General features: G+C 38.2%; 1 protein-coding gene across 1 annotated transcript in view; it reads right to left on the bottom strand.

The window, feature by feature from the left end:
- Window positions 1-25,946, bottom strand: part of LEKR1 (leucine, glutamate and lysine rich 1) — a 116,104-nt gene that overhangs the window by 11,474 nt on the left and 78,684 nt on the right. Inside the window, exons 8-12 of the mRNA XM_081086396.1 lie at window positions 21,967-22,044; window positions 21,425-21,628; window positions 11,566-11,659; window positions 6,603-6,767; window positions 2,780-3,079 (exon numbers count right to left, since the gene is read on the bottom strand). Coding sequence (XP_080942522.1) covers window positions 2,780-3,079; window positions 6,603-6,767; window positions 11,566-11,659; window positions 21,425-21,628; window positions 21,967-22,044 — 841 coding nt within the window. The remainder of the gene's footprint in view (window positions 1-2,779; window positions 3,080-6,602; window positions 6,768-11,565; window positions 11,660-21,424; window positions 21,629-21,966; window positions 22,045-25,946) is intronic.

Here is a 25,946-nt window from a genome sequence, read left to right as displayed (position 1 = left end):
ATAGGGATATGAAAATTGTCTGGGACACCATCACAGTAACAGTAATGACCAAATATCAGGCTGCATGGGGCAACCAGGCTGGCAGGGGGGTTAGTGAGGGACGACTAAATGACGGAACAGCAGGCTGCGTGGAGTGACCAGGCCGGCAAGGGGGTTAGTGAGGGATGACCAAATGACTGAAAAGCAGGCTGTGTGGGGCAAACAGGCTGGCAGGGGGAGGCATTTGGGGGCAACCAGGCCATCAGGGGGGGCAGTTGGGGACAACCAGGCCAGCAGGGGGGGCAGTTAGGGATGACCAGGCCGGCGGGGGGGGGGGCAGTTAGGGCGACCAGGCTGGCAGACAGAGGTGGTTAGGGGTGATCAAGGCTGGCAAAGGGGCCAGCTAGGGGTGGTCAGGCAGGCAGGTAGGTTAGCCAGCAGTCCCAGATAGTGAGAGGGATGTCTGACTGCCGGTTTAGGCCCAATCCCGGTTTCCCAAGAGGTCCCAGATTGGAGAGGGTGCAGGCTGGGCTGAGGGGACTCCCCTTCCCCCGTGCACAAATTTTGTGCATCGGGCCTCTAGTGAGATAATAAATGTTTCTTGTTTGAAATCACTGAATTTAAGGCTAGTTATTGTGCAACAATGGAAAACTAATATAGGCCTTTAAGGACAATTTTTTAACTTTAGTCTATCCTTTTTATATGGTAAGTTTCTGTTTAGGCCATTCTTTCCTCTTGATGTCAATTTAATTACTCAAAACTTTCTTTAAAGTCCTCTTTGAGAGCAGAGAATGACTGTGTCAGTCTTGTTCATAATGGCGGATCTAATACCCAGCACAGGGTCTGGTACCTGGATAGATGCTCAATATATATTTTGTGAATTTGACCTGTCTTTTTCTACTTGTCCTAGTTTATAAATTGTTCCTCACTTTCCACATTGTCATTTCTTTGGGGATTCTTACAATTTTAGAGCCTGGGAAATTAGCAAACCTGGTCTAGATGCCTTGACCTTTCTCTCCTTTAACCTGCTGTCCTTCCACTAGAACTTCAACACTCCTGTCTCATTTTTAGCAAAATTGCATCACCTCTCTCCCTCTCAGGGTTTCTCCAGCGGAGCTGAGTCCTGTGTGCCTCCCCTCACCCCTGCCTGCACTGGTGAGGCAGCTCCTTTACTAGGGACACTGTGCTGCCCTGTTCCAACAGGAGACACTCACTCATCTGATCCACTAAGTATCTCGCAGAATAAGTAGTGTGTTTACTGTCATTTTAAAGTAAAAAAAAAAAAATGAAATAAATGAGGCTTGGAGATGAGTGCTAAGACCAGGGGTCACAAAACTTAGAAGCAGAATCGCTGTAACTCAGGCTTCCTGAAAGAGGAAACACTATTATCAATGAATGTTGGCTCCACCATGCTGTGTGACCTTCTAGAAGTTATTCAATTTTCTTGAGTCAGTTCCTCATTTATAACACGGAAATAATTTCTACTTCATAGGGCTCTTTAGGCATTGCTCTTGACCCAGCATTCTGTCCATTTCCATTTTAACTTACTTTAATAACTACTTTGCAAAAAATTTACGAGTATAATGATGGCATATACTTTTTACTTTGCTTGATAATTTAAATACAGCAAGAACATGGTATATTTAGTTGTTAATAATCAATGTTATTACTAGCACTTTCTTTTTATTCCTTTAGTAAGATGCCCATAAAAACCAACAAAAATATTACTTGTCATTAACATTCAGAACCTTCCTCCATTTGCCTTTATTTGCTATATTGTCATATATGGGATCACATATTCTGATGTGACATAACTTTGGTGATTGGAGAGTAGATTAATTGCTCAACTGTCTTAGTCAGTTCAGGTTGCTATAACAAAGTACCATAGATGGAGTGGCTCAAACAACAAATAGAATTTAGTTCTCATAGCTCCAGCGGCTGGGAAATTCATGATCAAGTCACAAGCAGACTTGGTGTCTGGTGAGGACTTGCTTTCTGGTTCATAGGCGTTCACTCCCAAGTCCTCACAGGGTGGGAGGAATAAAGGAGCTCTCTGGTTCTCTTTTTATAAGGTCACTAATCTGTTCATGAAGGCTCTACCTTCGTGACTTAAATACCTCCCAAAGTCCCCGCCTCTCAATAATCATCACATTGGAACTTAGGTTTCATGACTTTTTAAGGGACATAAACATTCAATCTATGTTTGTTTCTGCCTAGCAGTTCAGAAATCAGACTTTTGTTAGAAAAAAATTAATCAACATATGTCTACTCCAGTTTAAATAAAAACACTGCTAAAATAATTATGCATACGTAAGAAAGAAGACCAACACATGTAAATTACCTTATAAATTTAGATTGACAGAAAGATAAATCCTTAAAGAAAAAGCACATGTAAGATATATTATCCAAACATGATCTGAACTAAAAGCAGCAAGTGCTCTAAAAGTTTTTTTTTGGCAAAAATTTAATGTCAAAACCAGCAAGACATGTAAAAATGACTAGTCTCAGATGTTTTAAAAGGTCGTTTGCAACACAGTAGAACTGGGTGGTGAGAAAACCTTAGCGATTATGTAGTTCGATATATTCATTTTACAGAAAAGGAAGCCAGTTCCGAAAGGTTAAGTGACTGTCTAGTTAAGGACAAAACCAGGATGTGATCCCAGGCCGCTGACTAACAGTCCAGAACTTTTTGCCTGACACCAAGCTGTCTTTTATGCTTGTGTTTGTTTGTTTGCTTGTTTGTTTTTTGAAGGAACATGTGCTCTCTCTCTAATAGCAGTGGTGCCGTGGTCTGTCCTACCTCTTGCTGGGACTGCTGAAACTGCTGTGTCAGCTGTGTCTGCTCCAGCAGCACTCTTTCCAGTTCATCGGACTTCTGTTTCATTTCCTTCCTCAAGTCCGCTGAAGCGCAGTCACTATTGTCAATTTCCTTTTTCAAGCGAGACTCAAATTCTGCAACCAGATTTTTAAGGTTTTCAATTTCCTTCTCCTTCGACTCAGATTCTTCAGTATATTGGACACGGGATTCATGGAGCTGTTTTTCAAGAGTGGCCACTTGCAGCCTTAGATCTCTAGTGGCGCCTGCGATTAAGTCTGATATCTGTAAGATAAATCTTGTATTAGTTTTTAGGCCGTCTCTCTAGGTAGACACAGAGTTCTTATGGCTTTAAGAGGCTTATTCTAAATAATCAGTGTACTCTGCTGATCAGAGGAAAACAAACCCTATGACATATGTAGGCTTCTGAGATTTTCTTTTTAAAAGTTAAGACTAAAACTTTTATTTTTACCACCTTGAATGGATAGCATTAATCATTTGGGCATCCTTGGAAATATATAAATCTCTGTAACTGGATTAAGCTGCCAAGAATAGCTTAAGTTTTTATCTGGATTCACTGTAGAGTGACTTTGTGATGAAAAATGCCCAATGCTTGGGGACCCATGAAGGGGAACACAGCCATTATATTTTATTCGTATCAGGCCAATAAGTTTTCCTTTGAGATTGTTTTCTGTCTTGTCTATACTGACTGGAGGGAGCTCAGAAACTACACCTTCCAGAGCAGCGGTCGCTAGCCTTTCGGACCTCACTGACCACCAGTAGTCTGCGGTCCACCGGTTGGCGAGTGCTGCTCCAAAGGTTTCCTTAAACTAGCGGTTGCCAACCTTTCGGACCTCATGGACCACCAGTGGTCCTTGGACCACCGGTTGGCGCTCGCTGTTCTAGAGCATTACTGCCCACTATAACTCTCAGTGATGATAGAAATATTCTGGGATGTCCAATAGGGTACCCACTAGCCACAGGTGGCTATTGACAGTGGTGTGCTGGTAAATGTTTAACAACCGGCTCACAAGCACACACAAGCCAGGTCTTATGTCGTCTCCACAGCATAAATACTCTCACCATGACCTGGTCCAAGCTACCAAGGTGGCAGCACTGATGGCTGAGCCGGGAAGAGATGCACACCATAGGCTCTCACTTGCCAGTACCACCCAGTAAGCATTGGAAATGTGGCCAATGTGACTGAGGGACTGAATTTTTCATTTGACTTCTATTTAATTATTTGAAATTTAAGTAGTCACATGTGGCTACCACAGTATACAGTGCAGTTTTGGAGGATGCCAGAATACTGTAAAATATACTGCTTTTCAAGGTGGTGCCTCTAGGTAAAGAGAAAGAGAATGACGGTCTTTAGAAGGGAAAAGACTGCTTGTTTTCTCTCACCTTGAAAAACAAAACAAGGAACAGAAAACAAAGCAGGAAGAGCAAAGCTGCTTTTGATGAAACATATCCTTATTGTTTATGCCACGGATATTGTCAAGTAATACATATTAGGACAACAAGAAACCAATCCATGGAGAATCTGGAAAACACTCAGAGACTAAAGTTCCAAGGATTTTGTGAACTATTCCTTAAGAATTAAGTCTCCAAAATTTGTCCCAAATGTTAAATTTACATTAAGAATAACTTCTGCAAGAAATCTACTCACCACACTTAGTAATTTTATAAATTAAATTAATATTCCATGATCTCCAATTAATCCAGGAAGGAAGAGGGCCACGGCTAGTCCTGGACAGTAGTTCCCATCACCCGGAGGAGACATGACACCAACACAGAGCAGGTTGTCCCTGGGAGGTAGGCTCACATGGCCACAAGTGTGTTCTGATTTTTTAAAAAGGGAGTCAACATTTAAAATTCAAAGCCTTTACTTTAAAAATCTGGATTTACGAATTTGCGTGTCATCCTTGCACAGGGGCCATGCTAATCTTCTCTGTATCATTCCAATTTGAGTATATCAATAAAAAAATATTTTTATAAAAATAAAAAGTAAAAAAGCAAAAAAAAAAAAATCTGGACTTATAATTTCTCTTGAAAAACTGAAACCCCTGGCAAGTTGGGGCCTGCCTTTGGACATTCCCCTGCAAATGGGACCCTGAGACAGCAGTCCTGAGGTGAGGCGGGGGGTGGGAGGGCATGCCAAGGGGAGCCAGCGGTGACCTGGGGGGGGGGGGCGGGGGGCAGGGGCTGGGAAGCAAGAGGCCTATCTGGGAGAGAACCTGCCTCAGGGAGGCGGAATCTTTGGTAAGCCAAGGCTCCAAGTTCCCCGCATGTGCCCATTGTTCCAATAGGACTTCACTTATATGATAAAACACAAATTGAAAGGTAATATTGGAGAGTATTATGCTAAGGGAAATAAGCCAGTCAGAAAAAGACAAGTATCACATGATCTCACTTATATGTGGAATCTAATGAACTAAATAAACTGACGAACAAAATAGATCCAGAGACATTGAAGCATGCAACAGACTGATGAATTTCAGAGGAAACAGAGGGGCAGGTAGACTTTAACCAAAGAACTTATTTGCATTTGAAAATCGTGCACTGGGAGAGGGGGGGGTCTCAGCCCGCCTGCACCCTCCCACAGTCCAGGAGCCCTTGGGCGATGTCCAACTGACGGCTTAGAGCGGGCCTAACACAGCAGCTGGATATCCTTAGCGCTGCCACGGAGGCAGGAGAGGCTCCCGCCGCCGCCACCACCGCTGTGCTCACCAGCCATGAGCCCAGCTTCTGGCTGAACTGTGCTACCACTGTGGGAGCTCACTGACCACCAGGGGGCAGTTCCTGAGTTGAGCGTCTGTGCGTCATAGCGACCAGTCCCAGTGGTTCACCGTTTGGTTGGTTTGCATATTAGCCTTTTATTATTTATAGGATATGCATAACCCATCAATAGACAATAGTGCCGTGAAGGCCTAGGGAGGGGTGGGAGCCAGGTGGAGGGGGTCAATTGGGGGAAAAGGGATATCTGTAACGCTTTCAACAATAAAGGGAAACATTATTAAGAATTTCAAAACAGCATCTGCAGAGCATTACACCCAAAGCATGAGGCCTTCCTGAGTATGGAGCCCTGTGATACTGCATTTATCATACAATCTTGTAGCCGGGCCTGCCTTTGAGAAGGTTGTACCATATCCCCTGTACACCAAAGCAGAGGCCATTCAATCCCATTGGATGCTTACTTTACACAGACTGTTAATGATTTTATTCAAAATATTGCTTTTCCCACTGCATCTTGGTTAATACACACACACAAACACACACACATGCATACTACTACACTCAGGCCTTACAAAAACAGGGAAACCTTAACAAAACTTTAAAGTATATTTAGGATATATTCTTTCAGAAATTATGGAGGTGGTTACATTTTAAAAATATTTCCCTTCAAAAATAGTTGGAATTGAAAATATTTACAATTAAAGAAGATAGGCTTTAGTTGTTAGAAAATGTTTAATTATGCCAAACACCTCATTATCTTTTGATGTTTGATATTTGATGAGTTGGAATAGCTAATGATGCTAATTATTAGTTACATAATTTATGCTGTTTTAAAAAATAAGTTTATTTTTATAAAAAATTCCCTACATAGCTGGATTGCATGCTTGTATAATTCATATCAGCTATTCATCTGGAGAATATCCAAACCATTCTATCTATGTGGCTAAAACAAGGCACAGTGACTATGAGGAAAACTGCTGGAGTTATAAATACTGTAGTGCTCTCAGGAGGAAATAACCAACATCCAGAGTGTTAAACCCATTAAGTAATGGTGAGCATCAGAATGACAGACCTTCATTTGTAGCTCCTCTTGTTCTTTCTTATACTTTTGGATTATTTCTTGGTGTTTTTCCTTTTCAATATCAAGTTCCAGTTTAGCTTCTTCCTTAAAGAGAAGAGCTTGCTCCTCAAATTCAACTAAATGTTGGGCTCTTTCCTTGGCGAGTTTAGCTTCAATCTAAAAAATAGCATTTAACACTCATATAAAGTCATTTTACCATAAAATAAGTAAATTAATCTTATTTTCAGGCTCCAATTTTTTTAAAATCCTCACCTGAGGATATTTTTCTATTGCTTTTTAGAAGCAGTGGAAGAAAGAGGGAAAGACAGAGAGAAATCTCGATGTGAGAGAAACACATCAATTGGATGCCTCCTGCATGAGCCCTGACCAGGGCCTGGGCCGGGGAGGAGCCTGCAACCAAGCATGTGCACTTGACGGGAATTGAATCCGGGACCCTTGGGTCTGCAGGTTGATTCTCTATTCTCTGAGCCACCATGGCTGGGCCAGACTCTGATATTTTTTAAAATTCTAATTCTAATTCAAAAGATTAACCTAATTTTTAAATTCTAGTATTTTTTAAAAAGTTGACTCAGAACTTAGGCCTGAAAAATTGACCTTGGGCCAAATATTTCAAGATCTTCTAAGACCTGAAAATAAGTAGAAAAGTTAGAACAATATATGATTACAGTTTTGAGAAATACTAATAGCTTTATCTTCCGTACATTTATACTGTGAACACAGTCCTTGCCAGCAATCCTATTTTTAAAAGATTTTGAGGCCCTTAGACTAACTTCTGTTGAAAGTCAGAGGGGATATAAAGTACAAATGTTGAGTTTTTAATGGTCTTTTCTTGATGGAGACCATAGATGATCATTTTAATGTGATTGTGGCCAGAAGGTTGTTTAAGGAAAACATGGGTCTGTAATGCCTGTATCCATATTTTGACTCAGATAGAATCACAGTGCTGGAAGGAACCATAGAAATCCCTTAGCTCAATTTCTCAAGCTTTTATGACTAGTGGAAAGAATAAACAAGGATTTTGGATTTAGATAGAGCTGAGTTTAAATCCTGGTTCTGACACTTTCCAGTTGAATGCTGTTAATTGTGACTATAATTTTTCCTGGTGGGGTTATGACTAAAGTTCCCTTGGGAGTCCTTATGAGGATGAAATGGGATGAAACATCTAAGTGAAGCTGTAGCATGAGCAGGGTTATAATAGTCCATGGAGATTACGTCTATGCCCTGATCCCTCAGTCTCTACCATGGAATCCACACCAAATGATTGTCTGCTCTGTGCCTCTCGACCACAGAAACTGTAACTCACGCCTTTCCCAGCAGGCGTTTCCATTTTCAGACGGCACTAAGCATTCGGCACTGCTTCCTTTAGCTGAGCCAACATCTCTCTCCCTGTGGTTTTTAACCACTGTTTTTGGCTCTGCTACTGGAGCAAGAGAGAGTCCTGGATTCCTTCAGGCCTGAGAGTTCATCTAGTGAGATTAGAGAAGGGATCCCAGTGACAGGCTGGCTCTGGATTTACACTGTGCCATGATTCTAAATTCTCAGGGGGAGTTAATGCCAGACAACTTGGGAGAAAAACTGTCAAACCTGATTTAGTGAGACTCTGTGGTTGAGGTCACCGTAAGAAGAGGAGAGCTGTCAATCTGCATTTCTCAAGGGAACACTGAAACCAGATTACCAGGAAACAGAGAGATTGCTAAGAAGGTTTGTGGGAAGCCCTTTAAATGAAATAAAATGCAGACAGAAGCCTAGCTCCAGTGTGGGGTCATTGGGTTTATTGCACTGAGTACAGGTCTGAGCATTTGCCCCAAGGCAAAGCAATTATATTTACATTCACTGCAATAAATTCTTTTGGCTCTCTCAAAATCAATTTCTGGACTGTTTAGGGAAAAGGATGCTGGTGATCATTTAGAAACATATAGGGTTGTTCAAATGTGTTGCTTTTGGACTACTAAAGACAAGGAACACCTTAGGGCAGTGGTTCTCAACCTTGGCTGCACATTAGAATCACTTGGGAATCTTTTTAAAATCCTGATTTCTGGGCCTCATCCTCCAGAAATTCTGTTTCTTTGTTACAAATGCTGTGGCCTCACCCCATAACAAAGAAACAGAATTTTGGAAGATGAGGCCCAGAAATCAGGATTTAAAAAAATTCCCAGGTGATTCTAATGTGCAGCCAAGGTTGAGAACCACTGCCTTAGGGGCACTCAGAAAAAAAGAACATATGTTCTTGTGAATTCCAGGTACTTACATCCACCTGCCTCCTGGTAGCCATTTAGGAACTTCACAGGTGTCTCAAATAAAGTGTCTGAACCAGAAATCTTGATACAAAAACCTGTCTCCACCTGTTCTGCCCCCAGCCCTCCCCATCTCAGGACTCAGAACGACCATCCATCTAGTTATTCAAATCATTCCCCTCTCTCCCTTACTCTCCACACCCAGTCCAGCATTAAATCCTGTTCATTTTGCCTTTACAAAATAAAAACTGGACTCTCTTATTCCCTCTCAGTGATTTCTCAGTGCATTAGTATAAAATCAAAAGGCCTCTACGTGATTTTCTATAGGGCCACTACCAGCCTATATGACACCATCATGTGAATCAACAAAGCACCCCTTCCTTAGATGAATTCAGCCTCATGCCAGGCACAGTACTCGGTGAGCAGAGCACAGGCTGGATTGCAGCCCCCTTCTCTCCCGTGGCCTGTGTGATTGTGCAGGGCACAACCCAAACTCCGTCTCTGGCAGCCCTGGACTTCTCCAACCTAACTTTCCGCACGTGATCACTGTGCTCCAGCCACACTGGGATAGATAAGTCAAGAACACATGAAAGAACACATGAACAAATGAAATGCAAAACATTTGGAAAGATCGCAAGGTATGACTGTAAGAGTTAACAGCCCACCAGATACCTTGACAATATTTAAAAAAACCCAACTAAGTAACATTTTCTAGAAGCTCGAGAACAATGTTGAACTATTTGTTTTTAAAAGATCTATGTACTATTTAAAACTAAGTCAAATTAGCATTCCAGCTATAGGAGATTTATTAATTGCAGAATTTTCACTGAATAGTAACACCATTGTGCACTTGGAACCAATTTTAAATGTTCAGCATGCACATTAATTTTCATTCTTCACATCGAAACAACACTTCAAGTAAACAAAAATCCATGGCAATTAGTAAACATATAGTTATTTTCAAATGTGCCATCCTTGTTGCATAGCAACAGTTGATTTTGTTATGTGCTTTTTACGTACTCTAAAGTAATTAAGCACAGGCACAAATGGCTGTCTACATTTTTTAATGATAAAAGCACTTAAGTTACGAAGTTTATTCTAATATGTGTATTATAGATTTATAAAGGGAACACTACATTCCTACACAAAGGCACAGTGACCCAAGAAAGAGATGACAATGTCATATTAGTGATTCTTCTTTCTCATGAGAGGACTTTCAGGGAACTTTTTATTCATAGCCTCAATAGCTAACACAACCAGGACATAATTATCATATCTTGGCTTTACTGATCTGGATCTTGATTTACTGCTAAGCTGAATTATGAGATTTATTAATAAGAAGTCATGCCCTCTCAACAAAATGAAATGTTATAGAAAATTATACCTGCCAAAATACACCTATGATGTAATTAACTTATTAGAAAGATATCATGGTCTTAGTAAGAACTTACAGAATCCTATACAGGTTTATTTTCATCATCAAATTAACAGCATAAAGCAAGAACATAATACTCTTATATGGTCAGATGCCAACACTAACTTGGTCTACTGGCTGCATTAGCACCTCAGGGACAGAACACAGTGTTCAGTAATACTAGAGTGGATCATGAAAGCAAAGAGTTCACAGGAGACTGTATCTGAAAGTCCTTCCTGGGGTGTGGCTGAGGAGATGAGAAACTTATACACAAGCAAAGGCAGGAAAGTTCACTCTATCAGTCTAAGACAGTGATGGAGAACCTATGACATGCGTGTCAGAGGTGACACGCGAACTCATATTTTTTGGTTGACTTTTCTTTGTTAAATGGCATTTAAATATATAAAATAAATATCAAAAATAGAAGTCTTTGTTTTACTATGGTTGCAAATATCAAAAAATTTCTATATGTGACACGGCACCAGAGTTAAATTAGGGTTTTCAAAATGCTGACACGCCGAGCTCAAAAGGTTCGCCATCACTGGTCTCAGAGGAGCTAAGGAGCTAAGGGGAGAGAAGGATCTGTAAGTCTCTATAATACTTTCATGAATGAAATTTTTGAGTCAAATATGGGATTTACAATATGTCTTCATACATACTGCCAAACTGCTGTCGGAAACGTTGCTGTAATTTTCAGTCCCATAAAGAATATGAAACATGATCTCACTAGTCCTTCAGTGCAGTGCAAAAACCACTCTATCAAGTGGATGTGTGAAAAATAATCTCTCATCGTTTTAATATGGTTTTTTTTTATTGTTAGTTAGGTTGATCATCTTTTTGTTTTTTTTAAACATGGATCAGTAAAGATGGGGGAATGTGAATAAGAATAGATTCACCAACTGAGGACACTGAGACTAATAAAAATTAGAACTAATTAAAGAAATATGAACTTTAGAGAAGAAAAGAAAAAGACCATGCTACAAAATGAAACAAAATAAGAATGAGACACTTAGAGCAACTTTAGTTCATATTCTCAAATTCAATTGTTGCCCATATGAATCAATTTAAATCATAACCAGAAAACCAAGGCAGCAGTTAATGCTAGCAATAGGTACCAGCTGGGGAAGAAAAAGAGCTGGGAAGGCTTCAGTGCACTGTGCATTGTGCATTGGTCTAGGAAATTCCAGAAGAAAACAAATGTGTGCATAGAAGCAAAGAAATCTATTTGTAATAATCTTCTGGCAAACAAACAGAACTTTAAAGAAGCAAATAAGACACATGCTGATGAAAGCTACATTATCATTACCTTCTCCCTCCAGTTGGCATCATCCAGCCGCTTCTGTCGAAGGGCTTCCTGCAGCTGCTCAATGCTCTTCTGATGTGAAATCAGCATCAGTTCCCTGAAAACCATAAACCTGACAAATGAGTCAAGTCTCATCCCTAATACTCTAAGTTGCACATCTTGGTTCAGAGAATATAATTTCACAATTTAGTCTGTTTATTCTCTTTAGCAAGATAGATAGATAGATAGATAGGTAGGTAGGTAGATAGATAGATAGATAGATAGATAGATAGATAGATAGATAGAGAGATAGATTCTACTAGATATGATTTTAACTGTTAACAATAATTCACAAACACTGCATAGTAAGGTATTTTCTCAGGCTTAATTTTTTGTAATAAGTAATGCTATTTTTGCATGAAATAGTAAAAACATATATGGATTCACAACTATAGTAAAATGCTATACATTGTGGTTCTAAAGTTTATGACTAAATTCTAACACTAGACAATATTTTGCTTTGCTTTGTTTTTTAAAGGAAAATATGTTGGGATGTGCCATAAAATCAGCACGTTTGTGGTCTCTGTTAGATTTATTTTTCTTTTACTTATTTCAAATGCTGATTGGAACACACCAAATCAAGTGGAGGGTAAATTCTGAGGTGTGATATGGAATAGTACAAAACATTAGAAAATTGAAAACACAAAGAACATTTAACATTTTAATCCACATAAATGGATCCCAAAGCTTAGTTTGTGATCCTCTGGGTGGAGGTAATGTGGGGGATTTGTGTGAACCTTTCCCAGAGGCACCCAAATTAGCATTTGACTATCACAGGTAGGGCAAAAGCATGCTTCAGGGGTCCTCAAACTACGGCCCGAGGGCCACATGCAAATACAAATATTGTATTTGTTCCCGTTTTGTTTTTTTTATTTCAAAATAAGATATGTGCAGTGTGCACAGGAATTTGTTCATAGTTTTCTTTTAAACTATAGTCCGGCCCTCCAACAGTCTGAGGGACAGTGACTGTTTAAAAAGTTTGAGGACCCCTGGATGCTTGTTGCTTAGGGTTCCTTCCTGTTTGTATAATCATGACTCTTCTTACTTTCTATGTAGGAGACTATTCTCCGTTCCTTATTCCTCTTCCTAAGCCCTTTGTTTTCCATCACCAACCTCTTCCGTTCACTCTGATCCCTTTTCTCAAACTCATGACTTTCATTTATAACTGCTGCTGGACATCTGTATCCCAGTGATGCATCAACACCAAAGATTTCACACATTAAAACGAAAATTCACCATCATCTCCTGCAATCTTGCCTTTCCTTTTGACTTCTGAAAACCTTTCTTTAACAATCAAAATCTTTGTTTGAAATCCCTGAGTCATCTCCGACTCTACCTTCTCCTTGTTCTACCACATCCATTCAATAACAAGTTCTATATATTCCACTTCCTCCTTGTCAAACTGTTTCTTCCCTTCTTTTCCCACTACCAACTTCATTAAGCTTCTTGACTTTATCTTCTGCCTAGAGTATCATAACATACCCTCAATCTATCTCTTAAGCTCTATTCTAGTCTCACTCACAGTATTAAAATTTTTTTTTTTACTATAATGAAAATAGTGCCTACATTTCTAGTCTAGAAAATTTTAAGAACACAAACATAAGAAAACATATTTAACTTGGTAACCAGAAGTATAAATATCACTTGAGGGAAACTGAGAAAGCAAAACTTTCCAGGCTTCTCTTTCCAGAAAATGTGTTGGACAAGGTGTCTTTACACTCTTCTACTAAAAATAAATAAAATTATTTTTTATTATAGAAAATATAAAAATTCATCAATTAACTGGACAAAAAGTGAGAAAGATAAAGAGGACAAAACTCAAGTGAAAGAATGGACACAGTATCAGTGGAAAACTACTGAAATCTGAATAAAGTCTTTCAGTTAATTACATTATACCAATGCTAATTTCTTAGTTTTTTGCAGAAAAGTGGTTATGCCATGGTTAAGAAAGATAGGCTAAATGGAAAACATCAACTCTGTACTGTCTTTGTGACTTTTATATAAATATAAAATTATTCCAAACGAAAGGTTAAAAAATAATGAAACGAATTGGAAGAACCCCAGCAATAAGTAGAGCACTGAAGCTAACTCTCATCTTGAAAGTACTTTCCAAATATGATGAACTTGAGCTTTAAAATTTACAGCCATGAAGGGCACAGGAACAGGAGACAAAGGAAGAGTCTAAGAGGACACTCACCTGCATGAAGTTGCATCTCAAAGAGCTACTTACAGTATATGTGTGAAATTCATGCTCAGTATGTGTAAAATAAAAATAATATCTCCTCTCAAGGTACAAAAAGGAAACTACTGGCTTTGAATTTGGGTGCTAAGTAGAGGGGGAAATACAAATATCTCATAAGAATTTGTAGACACAAACCAGCCCTAATGCAAATTTGTATCCTGAATTCGTATTACCTGAGTGGTCCCAAACACTTCATGTTGAAAAGAAAACTTAAAGTGGTGCTAGTTAACCTTGCCTCCAGATGCCTGGTAGGAAAAACACCAATATTTTGGGAAAAATCTATCTTAAAACTGGGGCTCAAAGAATTCCTACTGATAAAGATATAAGACCTATGAGATCATAGTGTTAAAAAAAATCACAAAATATTTTTTAAAAGCCACTAACAGGAAGAATGAATAAACACAAAGGTAGCATAATCAAACTCATGAATTCTAAAGTATTAAATTTTCATATACAGAATATAAAATAAGGATGTTCAATATAGTAAAATAAAGAAATAAGAGTGATTTAAATGACTAAGTTTGAAAAAGAACCAAATTGAACTTGTAGAAATGAAAAATATGGTAGCTGAAATTGAATACTCTGTGAATGGCCATGTAGCAGATTATTCATAGCTGAAAAATGAAGTGATAAGCTGAAAGGGATATTCAAAGAAAGTATATAGAGTGTGGTACAGGGAGTCAAAAATATAAGAGAAGTGGCTATATGGAAGACAAATTGAAAATATCATATATATATATATATATATATATATATATATATATATATTCATTATTTCAGAAGCAAAGGAGAAAGGGAAAGGAAGAAATATCTGAGGAAAATGCTCCATATTGATGAAAAACAACAACCCACAAATCTAGAAGCTCAATGGATTCTAGTAAGATAAATAAAAATAAATCTTACATCTGAGCACCTGGTAGTGGAAAATTAAGAACATCAAAGTTAAAGAGATCTTAAAAGCCAAAGAGAAAAAAAACAAAACTACATTATCTTCCAAGGAACCCAAATAAAATAAAAGCTTATTTTCCAACAGAAACAAAAGAAACCAAGAACAGTAAAGTAATATGTTCAAAATCCTATGAGAAAATAACCAGCAACCTAAAGTTGGGTACCCAGCAAAACTATCTTTAAGAATGAGACTGAAATAAAATATGCTCAGATAAATAAAACTTGAGTGTTTAGCACTAACTAAAGGACCTTTACTAAAGGAGCATGAAATAATATGCTTTGCAGAAAGGAATATATTCAGAAGCAAGGTCAGACATGCCAAAAGAAATAGTGAGCAAAGGAACTGACAAGCACACAGGTGTTAACTGTAGATGCTTTTTTATTCCTAGTTCGCTGAGAACCACAAAATGCAGGTTGGTGGTTTCCTCTGTGGGAGAATGCAATGCAGTGGAATTGGGGAGAAGCACGAGGGACTTCAAAGTTAATGGCAAAGTCCTTTTTCCTAAACTGAGTGATTGATACATAAATGTTCATTGTGCTGTACTTCTTCATACTTTACACCTATATAAACCTTCTATGTATCTACTCAATCTTTATAAAAACGAATGATAAAACCTGAATATGGAGTAGAATGTGTATGTGGAGGAAAGAGAATTAAAGGGAGAGACCAAGGTAAGAGAATGGGCAGGTTAGTCGTACGGTGGGGTTTACTGACCACTCTGCACACTAGGAGCAAGGCGGTGTCATCAGGCCTTGGAGGGACAGAGGTGACTTAGGAAGGCAGGGTCCCTGTCCAAAGGGTGCTCAAAATCCATCAATGCTAAAGGAAGCTTTATCTTTGAAAGTGTGAAGCAGACCACCAGGTTCTGATGCTTGCTCAGCAGTCTGTAGGCTGGAGAACGGCAAGTGACACAAAAGGAACAAAGGAGGAGGACACGGCCATTCCTGTCTCCTCTGCAGACTCATCTTCCTCTACGTGTCAATTAATACTTGTGTTCTCAGCACTTTGTCCTGGCCCTTTTTACTTTCTTTCTCTAGGTGATCTTATCTACTCTTATAATTAAAATGCAATGGAGATGCTGACAGCTCCCAAATTTTATCTCTAACTCATATCTGTTTCGATGCATCTGACTCATGTATCCAACTTTTCACCTGACTGCTCTAATTTTGTATTTAGGAGACATCCAAAACGTAACTTGTTAGTAATCTCAGAGGCTTACAGTACTCGTTTACTTTTTGCTTGTTAGGTGTCATCTGCGCTCTGCTCTACTTTTTGTCCCAGGATGCAGGCCAAGGAGCAGCTCTTACCTGGAAATGCTGATTTTATGGTTTATAGAAAAGAAATGTTACCAAACCTTAAGACCTGTTAAAGCTTCTGCTTAGAATGATACACATCACTTCTCTTATATTTCAGTGTCAAGAACATGTCAACAGCCATGTGTGATGTCAAACAAATGTGGATAGCATAGTCCTCTCACTGGGAAGTGCACAGTAAGCCACCTGGCACTAAGTGGAGTCCATCGCAACTCCGAGATCCTACTGGAAGCCACTATGAGGATTCCCGCCCTGGAGGTGGGAAACATTCTTTGCTTAGTCTATGGTTCTTTCATGTGGAAGTGATTTCTCAGTCCAGTTTTCTCCACGGCTCCTGGCTTTCCTCTCTGCTATGTACTGGTCTATGTTGACCACATTAGAAGAGGACATTAGAGATTCTCCCTGTTGGGAAACAGCTTTCTCAACTTTCATCCTCTCCATAGACTATTTGCCTTATATGGCAAAAGGGACTTTGCAGATGTGATTAAGGATCTTGGGGTGTGGAGACTATCCTGGATTATCTGGATGAGTCCTAAGTGTAATCACCAAGGTTCTTTATATGAGAGGAGAACGTTAATGTGGGGGAAGGTGATGATGTGAAGACAGAAGCAGAGACTGGATTCATGGGTCCAGGACCCAAGGAATGCCAGCAGCCTCTAACCTAGAAAAGGCAAGGAATGGGTTCTACCCTGGATCCTCCAGAAAGAACCAGCTTTCCTGACATCTGGATTTTAGACCCTGAACACTAATTTGGTTTTTCAACCTCTAGAACTATAACAAATTGTTGTTGTTTTAAGCCACTAAGTCTGTGTTAATTTGTTATAGCAGCAATAGGAAACTAATACAATGGTCTGTCTTCAAGTGATATTATGAAACTTCAGGTATAAGATTAGTATCTATAATAGTAAACTTGGTCAAAAAAGGAGCAGCAGTCAATGGAAATAAAGCAGCACTTCACCTGGTTTCACAGAATGTCAGTATCACAGAATGGATGTGGCTGGCCGTATGCTTGTTAGAAGTGGCCTGACAGCAGAGTTCTGGCCATTTCATTCACTTTTATTTCCTAAGCCAGGTTTCCTATTTGAAAAGAGGTCTTACTGATTAGAAAATTCCAAGAAGCATTTTCAGATGGGTGCCTGCGAGTACTTTATAAGTTATATTTACTATTAAAATGGATGGTACTGAATATTTAAGATGCTGAAGATCAGTCTCCCTGGAGATAGTTATAATTTTTTTGGTTAATCCTCACCTGAGGATATTTTTTCCACTGATTTTCAGAGAGAGTGGAAGGAAGGGGAGAGACAGAGAGAGAAACATTAATGTGAGAGAAGACATCGATTGATTGCCTCCTGCACACACACCGACAGGGGTCGGGGATTAAGCCTGCAACAGAGGTATGTTTCCTTGACCGAAATCAAACCTGCAACCCTTCCCTTCAGTCCGTGGGCCAACACTCTATCCACTGAGCCAAACTGAGACAGGTTTGATAGCTATAGATAGGTGAGATAGCTATAATTTTGATACCACCAAAAAGTAGAGTGCATTTCATATACTTTCCTCTGATGAACCCAGTACAAAACACCCCACTGTTAAGTGTATCCTTTTAGAACAAAACTGGGAAAGTCTAGTATATTAGGGAAGCTAAAATACAGTAGGCCAAGGTTGGAATGATGTTAATGAAGTATAACTATTCACTGAAGTTTCAAAGAATTATTAAGTTCCTTATGAACTTGTGCAAAATATAAGGTGTTTTGAGTGAACTGTTATAAAAATTATAAGCTTGCACTTGTGATGGTAAGTTTGCTTGATCTGACTACAGAAATAAAGATGTCTTTGATTCCTCATAACTCCAAGAGCTCTTCAGTGTGAGTCTTTCATGGAACAAGGCAGAAAGAATAATTCTATGTGGTATTACAAACAGTTAACTGTCCTTGATTTGCATGCATATAAATTTCCTGGTTAACCTCTCCCTACCCACCTCCCCATCCCCTGGACAAGGTGCAAGCTCTTCCATAGTGTGCTATGTAAGTGTGGTTTTTATTTTTTGGGATCAGGAGTACCTTTTTCATGCATATAATCATCTCTATATGCACTAGTCAGTGCCTGTTCCAAGCTAATCAAGGGTGGGTGCTGGGTGGAGAGGGGTCAATGGGGAAATAAATCCAAAGGGGGCATCTGTAATACTTTCAACAATAAAGATAAATTTTAAAAAAGAAAGAAACTGATAAAGAAAAACAATATTGAGCTGAAAGAACCTATAAAGAATCAGCTTGGACTCTAGTGGGCCTTTCTGCTAGAAGTGTAGAGGAAAGATAAGAAATGAAACACAATTGTTAGAGACATATTCCATCTTTTCCATGTTATAAAAAGCTGAAAATGTGCAGCTATTTTTGGATGTCATGCAGCTATCCAATTTCCTCTTTAGAACCAATTCTACAGATATTGCTACTTTAGGTTTATAGGAAACAACACAAAATTGGGTCCTAAATTTGGATTGACTAAGAATCCAATCAAGAAGATTTTCAGTAGAATACAGAATTGAACTCGCAGCTCTGATTTTTGGCAAGTCAGAAACTCTCTGAGCCCGAAACACTGGGGGCTTCGGAGTTTTAAATCCTGTGATCAGTGGTTTGATTGGGATTAAATTCATTCCCATCCACACATCCAATATTTATTGAGTGTCTACCAGGTGTCAGGCAGTTTTAGCCTCTAGGGATACAGTAGTTTTTTCTAGCCAGTCTTTGGAAATACATGAATGCAACTCCCAATTTTTAGGAGAAATGAAGATCCTGAGTGGTCGGTGTCTTTCTGAAGTGGTGTTATTCACAGGAGGCAGAGCTGGCTCCAGCTCGTACCAGCCTAGGACTGTCTGCAGTATGTAATGCTGCCTTCACTTTTCATATTTGGGAGAAGGGCTGGCCATCTGTAGCATTCTACCCCGCAATTTCACCAGATATATTTTTTAAAATAATGTTTTAGGAGTTGGCACAATAGGCAAACTAGGATCTACTCACAATTAAGATTATTTATTTTTAAAACTTTAACTTTTAAGTTCTTAGACCAAAAAGAAAATGAGAACCTAATTTCTTGCATACACGCAAACATCGAGATTCCCTTAATTGTAGTTAAAAACGTAACTGCAAACAAATGTCAAACCATAATGCCAAATGACAGCTTTCAGTTCTGTTTCACAAGTTGTTCTAAAGGAGATGTCTTCACATTTTCAATCAAAGAGATAATTTTGATTTTGTCACAACTCCTGCCTCCGTTAAAAGCAGTAAGTCTGTGATATAAGAAGTCAGCCTCTTGCTCTGAGAGCTATTGATGGAGAGGAAATCAGAGAAAGAAGTGAGTCTTTGGGGGGGAAACCCCAATGAGGTTGGTTATTTTGGAATGATATTCCCAAGGACACTTCATTTCATAATCCTTTACTAATAGGATAGCATCCAAATGGAATCACTCCATGGACTAAATAATCTCTATAACTCTAAGAGTAAGGCAGATAATCTTGAATTCAACAGACACTTACTGAATATCTACATCACAAGTGCAGGGTAGAAAAATTAATAAGATATGATCTTTGAGGGGTTAGCAATGTAAGGAACGATGATAGGGAGAGAACTAATACATTTTGAGCACCGACAATCTACCAGGCATGATACTAGATATGTTAATCTTCACAAGAAGACAGCTGTTACTAATATGCCCATTTTACAGATAAGGAAAATGAACCTTTAAGTGGTTAAGTTGTCTAAACTTGAGACTGGTCAAGGTGAAATACACACCTATGTTTGCTTAACTCTAAAGTCCATTTTTAAAAATACTAAGCCACACTACCAAAAGCTCACAAACCTTAAAACATTGCTTCCAGCTCCCTTTCTATATTCTATGCTTCTTATTGCTTCTAGCCTCCATGAAAATAGGACAAGCCTCAATGAACACAAATCTCCTCTTCCTCTAGAATGTGCTGTGGAATGTTTGTAAGCTCCACTTCTGATTTTACCTGAGAGTAGAAGACAAAACTCACCATGCTATATTTATTTATAGTGGGTGGGAGAATCCTGAAAGAGTGCAAGGGTGGGGGAAGAAAGCAAGGGGTGGGGGGAGAGGGGACACCAAGGAGGTACCCTGGTTTTTTCTGCTTTCTGCAGGGCTGGGAGGCCCCTGAAGACCATGTTACAGCATGGTTGAGAAACAGCGGTCACATGGACAAAAGCTGACAAAATCGGACCTTTTAAGGCAGATGCTGAGGGAATTGTGCAAACTGTAGGAGAGGCAACATGGGTTATAAAGGTTAGACACAAGGACCCTGAGCAAGAAATTTACCTTGCTTAACCTATTTCCTTATGTGGAAAATGTGCAAACTCACACCTGCTTCACAGGTGAGGGCCACAGCTCTGTGAGCCAGTGCAAATTTAAAACTGACTTCCCCTCTGGGTTGGTGAATCAGGAAAAGTGTTACTTTTAAGTTTGATGTAATCCCATTTGTTTATTTTTTCTTGTGTTTCCCTTGCTCAAGGAGATATGTCAGAAAAAAATATTGCTATGAGAAATGTCCTAGATTTTACTGTTATGTTTTCTTCTAGTATTTTTATGGTTTTGAGTCTAACATTTAATTCTTTAATCCATTTTGAGTTTAATTCTTGTGTATGGTGTAAGACGGTATAAGATCTAGTTTCTTTTTTTTTTTTGCATGTATCTGACCAATTTTCCAAACACTGTTTATTGAATAAACTATCTTTACCCCATTTTATGTTCTTGTCTCCTTTGCCAAATATTAATTGACCATAAAGGTGTAGGCTCTATGGTCTATTGGCAAAAATATATAGGAAGGTTGGATGAATATGTTTCTTAGCATCCTTGATACTACCTCAACACCAGAGGTAACTGTGCTTATGGCAAGTCCTCAATAAGAGGTGTTGACAAATAACAAAGAGAAGAAAAGTAGAAAGCAATAAAAGAAAAGGTGATATAAGAAGAGTTTTCTCTACTGGAAAATGCCAGACTCCACCAGTGATCGGTCCAAGTAAAATTCAGTAGAGTATCACACGTGTTCTTTTTTAAATCTTTTCAATAAAAATCTAACACCAATGTGGGTTCCAACTCTACTTTCATTAACTAACTGTTTGACTTTAAGCAAGAAATTTAACCAATTTAAGCTTTAGTTTGACCCCTGTAAAGTGAGGTCATGGGGTATAATAACCTTTCAGGTGAAATACATCTTTAATCCTGGGATTTCAGAACCTTGATGTTTCAAATATATATGGAATAGTGACATAAACATTAACTACTTTTGGAAGAAATTATTCTTCACTGCACCTTTCATTTTTCAGTGTTATGACCTCTTCCTTTGTCTGGTTCAGAAGAGTTTTGGTTGTCTCTAGTTCATTTTCTGCAAGGTTAATTCTCCTTTTTATATCTTCTTCTTGCCTTTCTTTTGCAGTCAGTTCTTCCTGTAAAGTTTTATGTAGTTGCTGACAAGCTATTAAAGAGTCTTCTTTTTCTTTAAGCAACCTAGTATGCCTAAAAAGAAATCGAAAAAAATCCATCAATGTGCATTAGATAATACATTTTTCATGTTTATCAAAAGTATGGAAATCTTCATTTGAAATTATAGATTATAACTTTAACATATAGAAATTAAGGATGCTAAGGAAATAGATCTGTCATTAAAATTTTCCCATCTAGATAGAAGCAAAAGTCAATAAACAGATTCAAGATATTATAAACTTGAATTAGGTAATATATATGTAAACAATACAATAAGAAAGCCAAAGTACATATTAAATAAAATGTTATTTTAAATGTGGTTTCAAACTCAATTACTAAAAAATATTAATTAAAATATTTGCAATGTATACCTTGATTCAAAAATAACGGATTCAAACTTCAGTTTTCTAAGTTCTCTTTGACAGTCATCAGCTTCATTAGACTTTTTCCTAAAATAATACAAAAGTGGTTCAAATATTTTATTTCAAAATATTTAAAGTATAACTGTTTTCCCTTTTTTTTAAAAAAAAATCCTTAACCAAGGACATGCTTAGAGAGAGGAAAGGAGAGAAAGAGAGAGTGTGAGCAAGGGAAGGAGGAAAGGAGAGAGGAACACTGATGTGAGAGAGAAACACGGATTGGTTGCCTTCCCTCTGCTTTCTGACTGGGGATCAAACCCACAACCCAGGTAGGTGCCTTGACTTGGAATTCAACTAGTAATCCTTTGGTACATGGAACAACATTCAACCAATTGAGCCACTCCGATTGGGCTGTTTTCCTTATTGTAAAGGTGTTTTTCATTTATTATTTTTCTTATCTTTATATTCTATTTGTGGTTATATATGCAGATTTCCTTGAAATTAGAAATATATAGTCTAAGGATTTTTCCTTGCCAAAATAAATCCAATCTGTTAGTCTGACTATAGGGTTTTTCTTTATCATTATTTTATTTAGAAAAACATTCTTAGTATCTTCATATTATTTCTACTTTTATGGCCAAGTAAGCTCCTATCAGACTGATCTCCATTTAAGTAAAAGTCTAAACTTTGGATACCATTTTTGAAAAAAAATGAAAAACCCCTATATGAAGGTATTGGAAAGTAACCAAGCAGGCAGATTCTGGAGGGATATTAACACTTGGAGTGAGGTGACAGCATGGTTTTTACTTGTTGGCTTAATGATTTTACACTTAAGGACAGGCCCAGTCTACATGCACCATGTGGGGGAAACTAAAATTCTGATAGAAAACTGGTAGCAAACTCACAGTCATTCTGGCCTGAAGAACTAGAGCATAGTGTTTGGGGAAACCACAGCTGCTGTGAAGGATAAACCCTGAATAGGAGAGAGCCAGAGAGAAGGATCCCAAATGCTGCATAGAAACTCTGCCCACATGTCTGGCTGAGCTCAGAACTACATGTGCACAGGGCATATTCCTGCCAGCCTAGATAAGGATAAAAGAACGGAACTATGAGGCCAAAGTAATTGTCTGGTAAAGCAACAGCATCCTGCCATTATTTGGAGAAATATAACAGAATCTAGAATCTCCATAACATAACATTCACAATGTCCAGAATAAAAATTACTCGTATAGGAGAAACAGAAAAGCATAGCCTATTCTCAATAGAAAAGATAGTTAATAGGGAATGACTCTGAATTGAACCAAATATTGAAATTCACAAAGATTGTTAAAGGAGCAATTATAATTCTGCTCACAGAATCGACTCTAATTAATGAAAAGATAAGAAAAATCTTAGCAGAGAAATAGAAACTATTGAAAAGAGTCAAATGGAAATTCTAAAACTGAAATAAATATTTGTCTTGATCTTATATAATTGGTTTTGTAACAATACTAAAAAAGTTAATATATGAAGAATGATTAATATTCCAATTTAAATTTATATAAACTGTTCATCAAGTCATTATCCGAATGTACCTTAAAATAGCTTATACTGAACAATGAAATGTTACTTAGATTATCAATGGGTTTGCTCTACTTGCAGAATGACTTAGTTTCAAAAAAAATGATTTTAAAACATCATGCACATGAATAACATTCATTTATTTTAAACCTTTTTTATAGTAAAATATGATAAAATTGTAAGATATATAAAATTACATTTAAAAATACATAATATAACAAATTATTATTAAGAGAACATTCTTGTAACTACCATCCAGGCCAAAAAAATAAAACTTTATCAGCTACCCTAGAAGCTTCATATTCCTGGTCCCAGCAAAGTCCCTTCACCCTTAAAAAAAATATCCTTGTGAATTTTATGGTTATCACTTTGATTTTCTTTGGGGTGTTATTACCCAAATTTTATTCCTGAACACTAATATGCAAATTGTCCCCTCAGGAGTTTGACCGGGAGAGTGGGAATTTGATCACTCGCTATGATGGGCAACCAGCAGCTGCAGCCAGGCACTGAGGGAAGGAGGAGGCGGGGAGGCGGGGAGGCCTAGGGACCCTACCCATGCACAAATTTCGTGCAGCAGGCCTCTACTTTCCAAATAAAATGTTAGGAAAGAAGGAATCAGGAAAAGATTAACATGCCATTAGTAAAGTGGGCAAAGGCTCTGCTCAGGCAAGTCACAAAGGAAAGAATACCAAAAGCCACATATGCAAGGATACAATTTTTTATCAGTTAAACTAGCAACTTTTTTTCTTTTTAAGTTATAATACCCAGTGTTGGTTAGGAGAGATGGGTATTTACAAATACTGCTGAAAGTTTGTATAATCTTTTTGGAGGGCAATAAGTCATTATGCATTAAAAACCATAAAAATATGACATCTGGTTCTAGCAAAAATCCTAAGGAAGTAATTGTGAATAGAAAGATTTATCCATATGAATTTCTAAAAAATTTACTTATAAAAGTGAAAAATTTGGAAATTCTAAAAAACAAAGGATTAGTAAATAAGTTATGGTTCATATGTAGATTGAAATACTAATCAATAAATGTATCAGGTAATGATGTGAGCAAGATCATAGATCACTAAGTAACAATCATAAGATCATAGATCACTAAGTAAAAATATGTTTAAAATTACATTATTTAGAAAAATGAACTATAAGGCTATCTCATAATATAACTACAATGTTCTTTTTTATATAGCCCTGTATTTTCCAAGTTTTACACATTTGATTTGAAATCAAACAAAAATGTTACTTCAAAAAATGCTTTGAGACTCATCAGCCCACCATGACTTTCATTCTGGGTTCAGACTCTTGTACGCAGTTTTCCAAATCCAGAGGCAGGGACAGTGCAATTCCTTTTAGTGGTTACTTTATTAACTATGTGGACAATTGATCTGGGCTGCATTTTTTTAATGCCTGCTCTTTAGAAAGCCTATCATCCCAAGAAGTCCCCTCACCATGGTCCGCTCCCACTGCCTCTCCAGTTAAGCCATTCTTTCTATGGTCTACCCTTCATGACCCAATTGTTATCTTCACCTTCATTAGGATGGGAGAAATTGGAAGGGCTAGAAAGAATGCCTACATCTCTTTAAACACTGCATTCCTTCTTTTACTCTCAGCAAATAGTGTTAATCCTTTCTCTTCAAGTGCTTTGAATGAGCCTTCAGAAAGGCCCCTGGTGCTCCTGCCAATCAAAGCAAAGGGAATCAGATGAAATAATTGGATATTTTCCCCTAATCTGAAAGGCAAGGGTCAATACCACTCCACTCCTTTATATGAAATAGCCATTCTCAAACTGCCTCCTTGATATTTCTACTTTGCTATCCAAAGACATCTCAAACTTCCCATATCCATATCTCTTAGAGATTTTCTCACTTCAATAAGTGGCACCAACACAATAATGATACTGAAAGGTAACACCTTATATGTCTAACGTAACCCTCAAAGTGGCCCATTTTCCCTTCTTAGAGTTGAGAAAACTGAGACCAGAGAGAGATAGTAATGTGCCCAGCTAGCAGTGCTGGGATTTGTACCCTAGCAGTCTGGCCTGGAGTCTAGGCTCTTGGTCACTATACTCTATTGCCTCTCAGCTGTCTGACCTGATGCTGAAAAACCCCAAACACCATCCTTTATTTTCACCTTCCCATTCTAGTCCCCTTCTTCCACAGCCATGTCTACTCCATCAGTAAATCCTGTCAGACTGACCTCTAACATAAATTTCTCTGTCTCCACACTATAGCCTTACACTAACTACACCAGTCACATTCACCTGTATGAACGCACAGCTTCCCACCTAATCTCCCTGACTGCTCTTGTATTCCCATTCCAGCCCATTCTCCATGTAGCAGCCATATTGACTGCTTAAAATAAATCTGATCAATTTATTCGCTCGTCCAAAATTCTCCAACAGTTTTTCATTGCCCTCTGAATAAATC

This window comes from Myotis nattereri, assembly GCF_964212035.1.
Source record: "Myotis nattereri genome assembly, chromosome: 3".
NCBI lineage: Eukaryota > Metazoa > Chordata > Mammalia > Chiroptera > Vespertilionidae > Myotis > Myotis nattereri.
The sequence above is the reverse complement of the archived record's forward strand: the minus strand, read 5'-3'. Positions and strand labels throughout refer to the sequence as shown.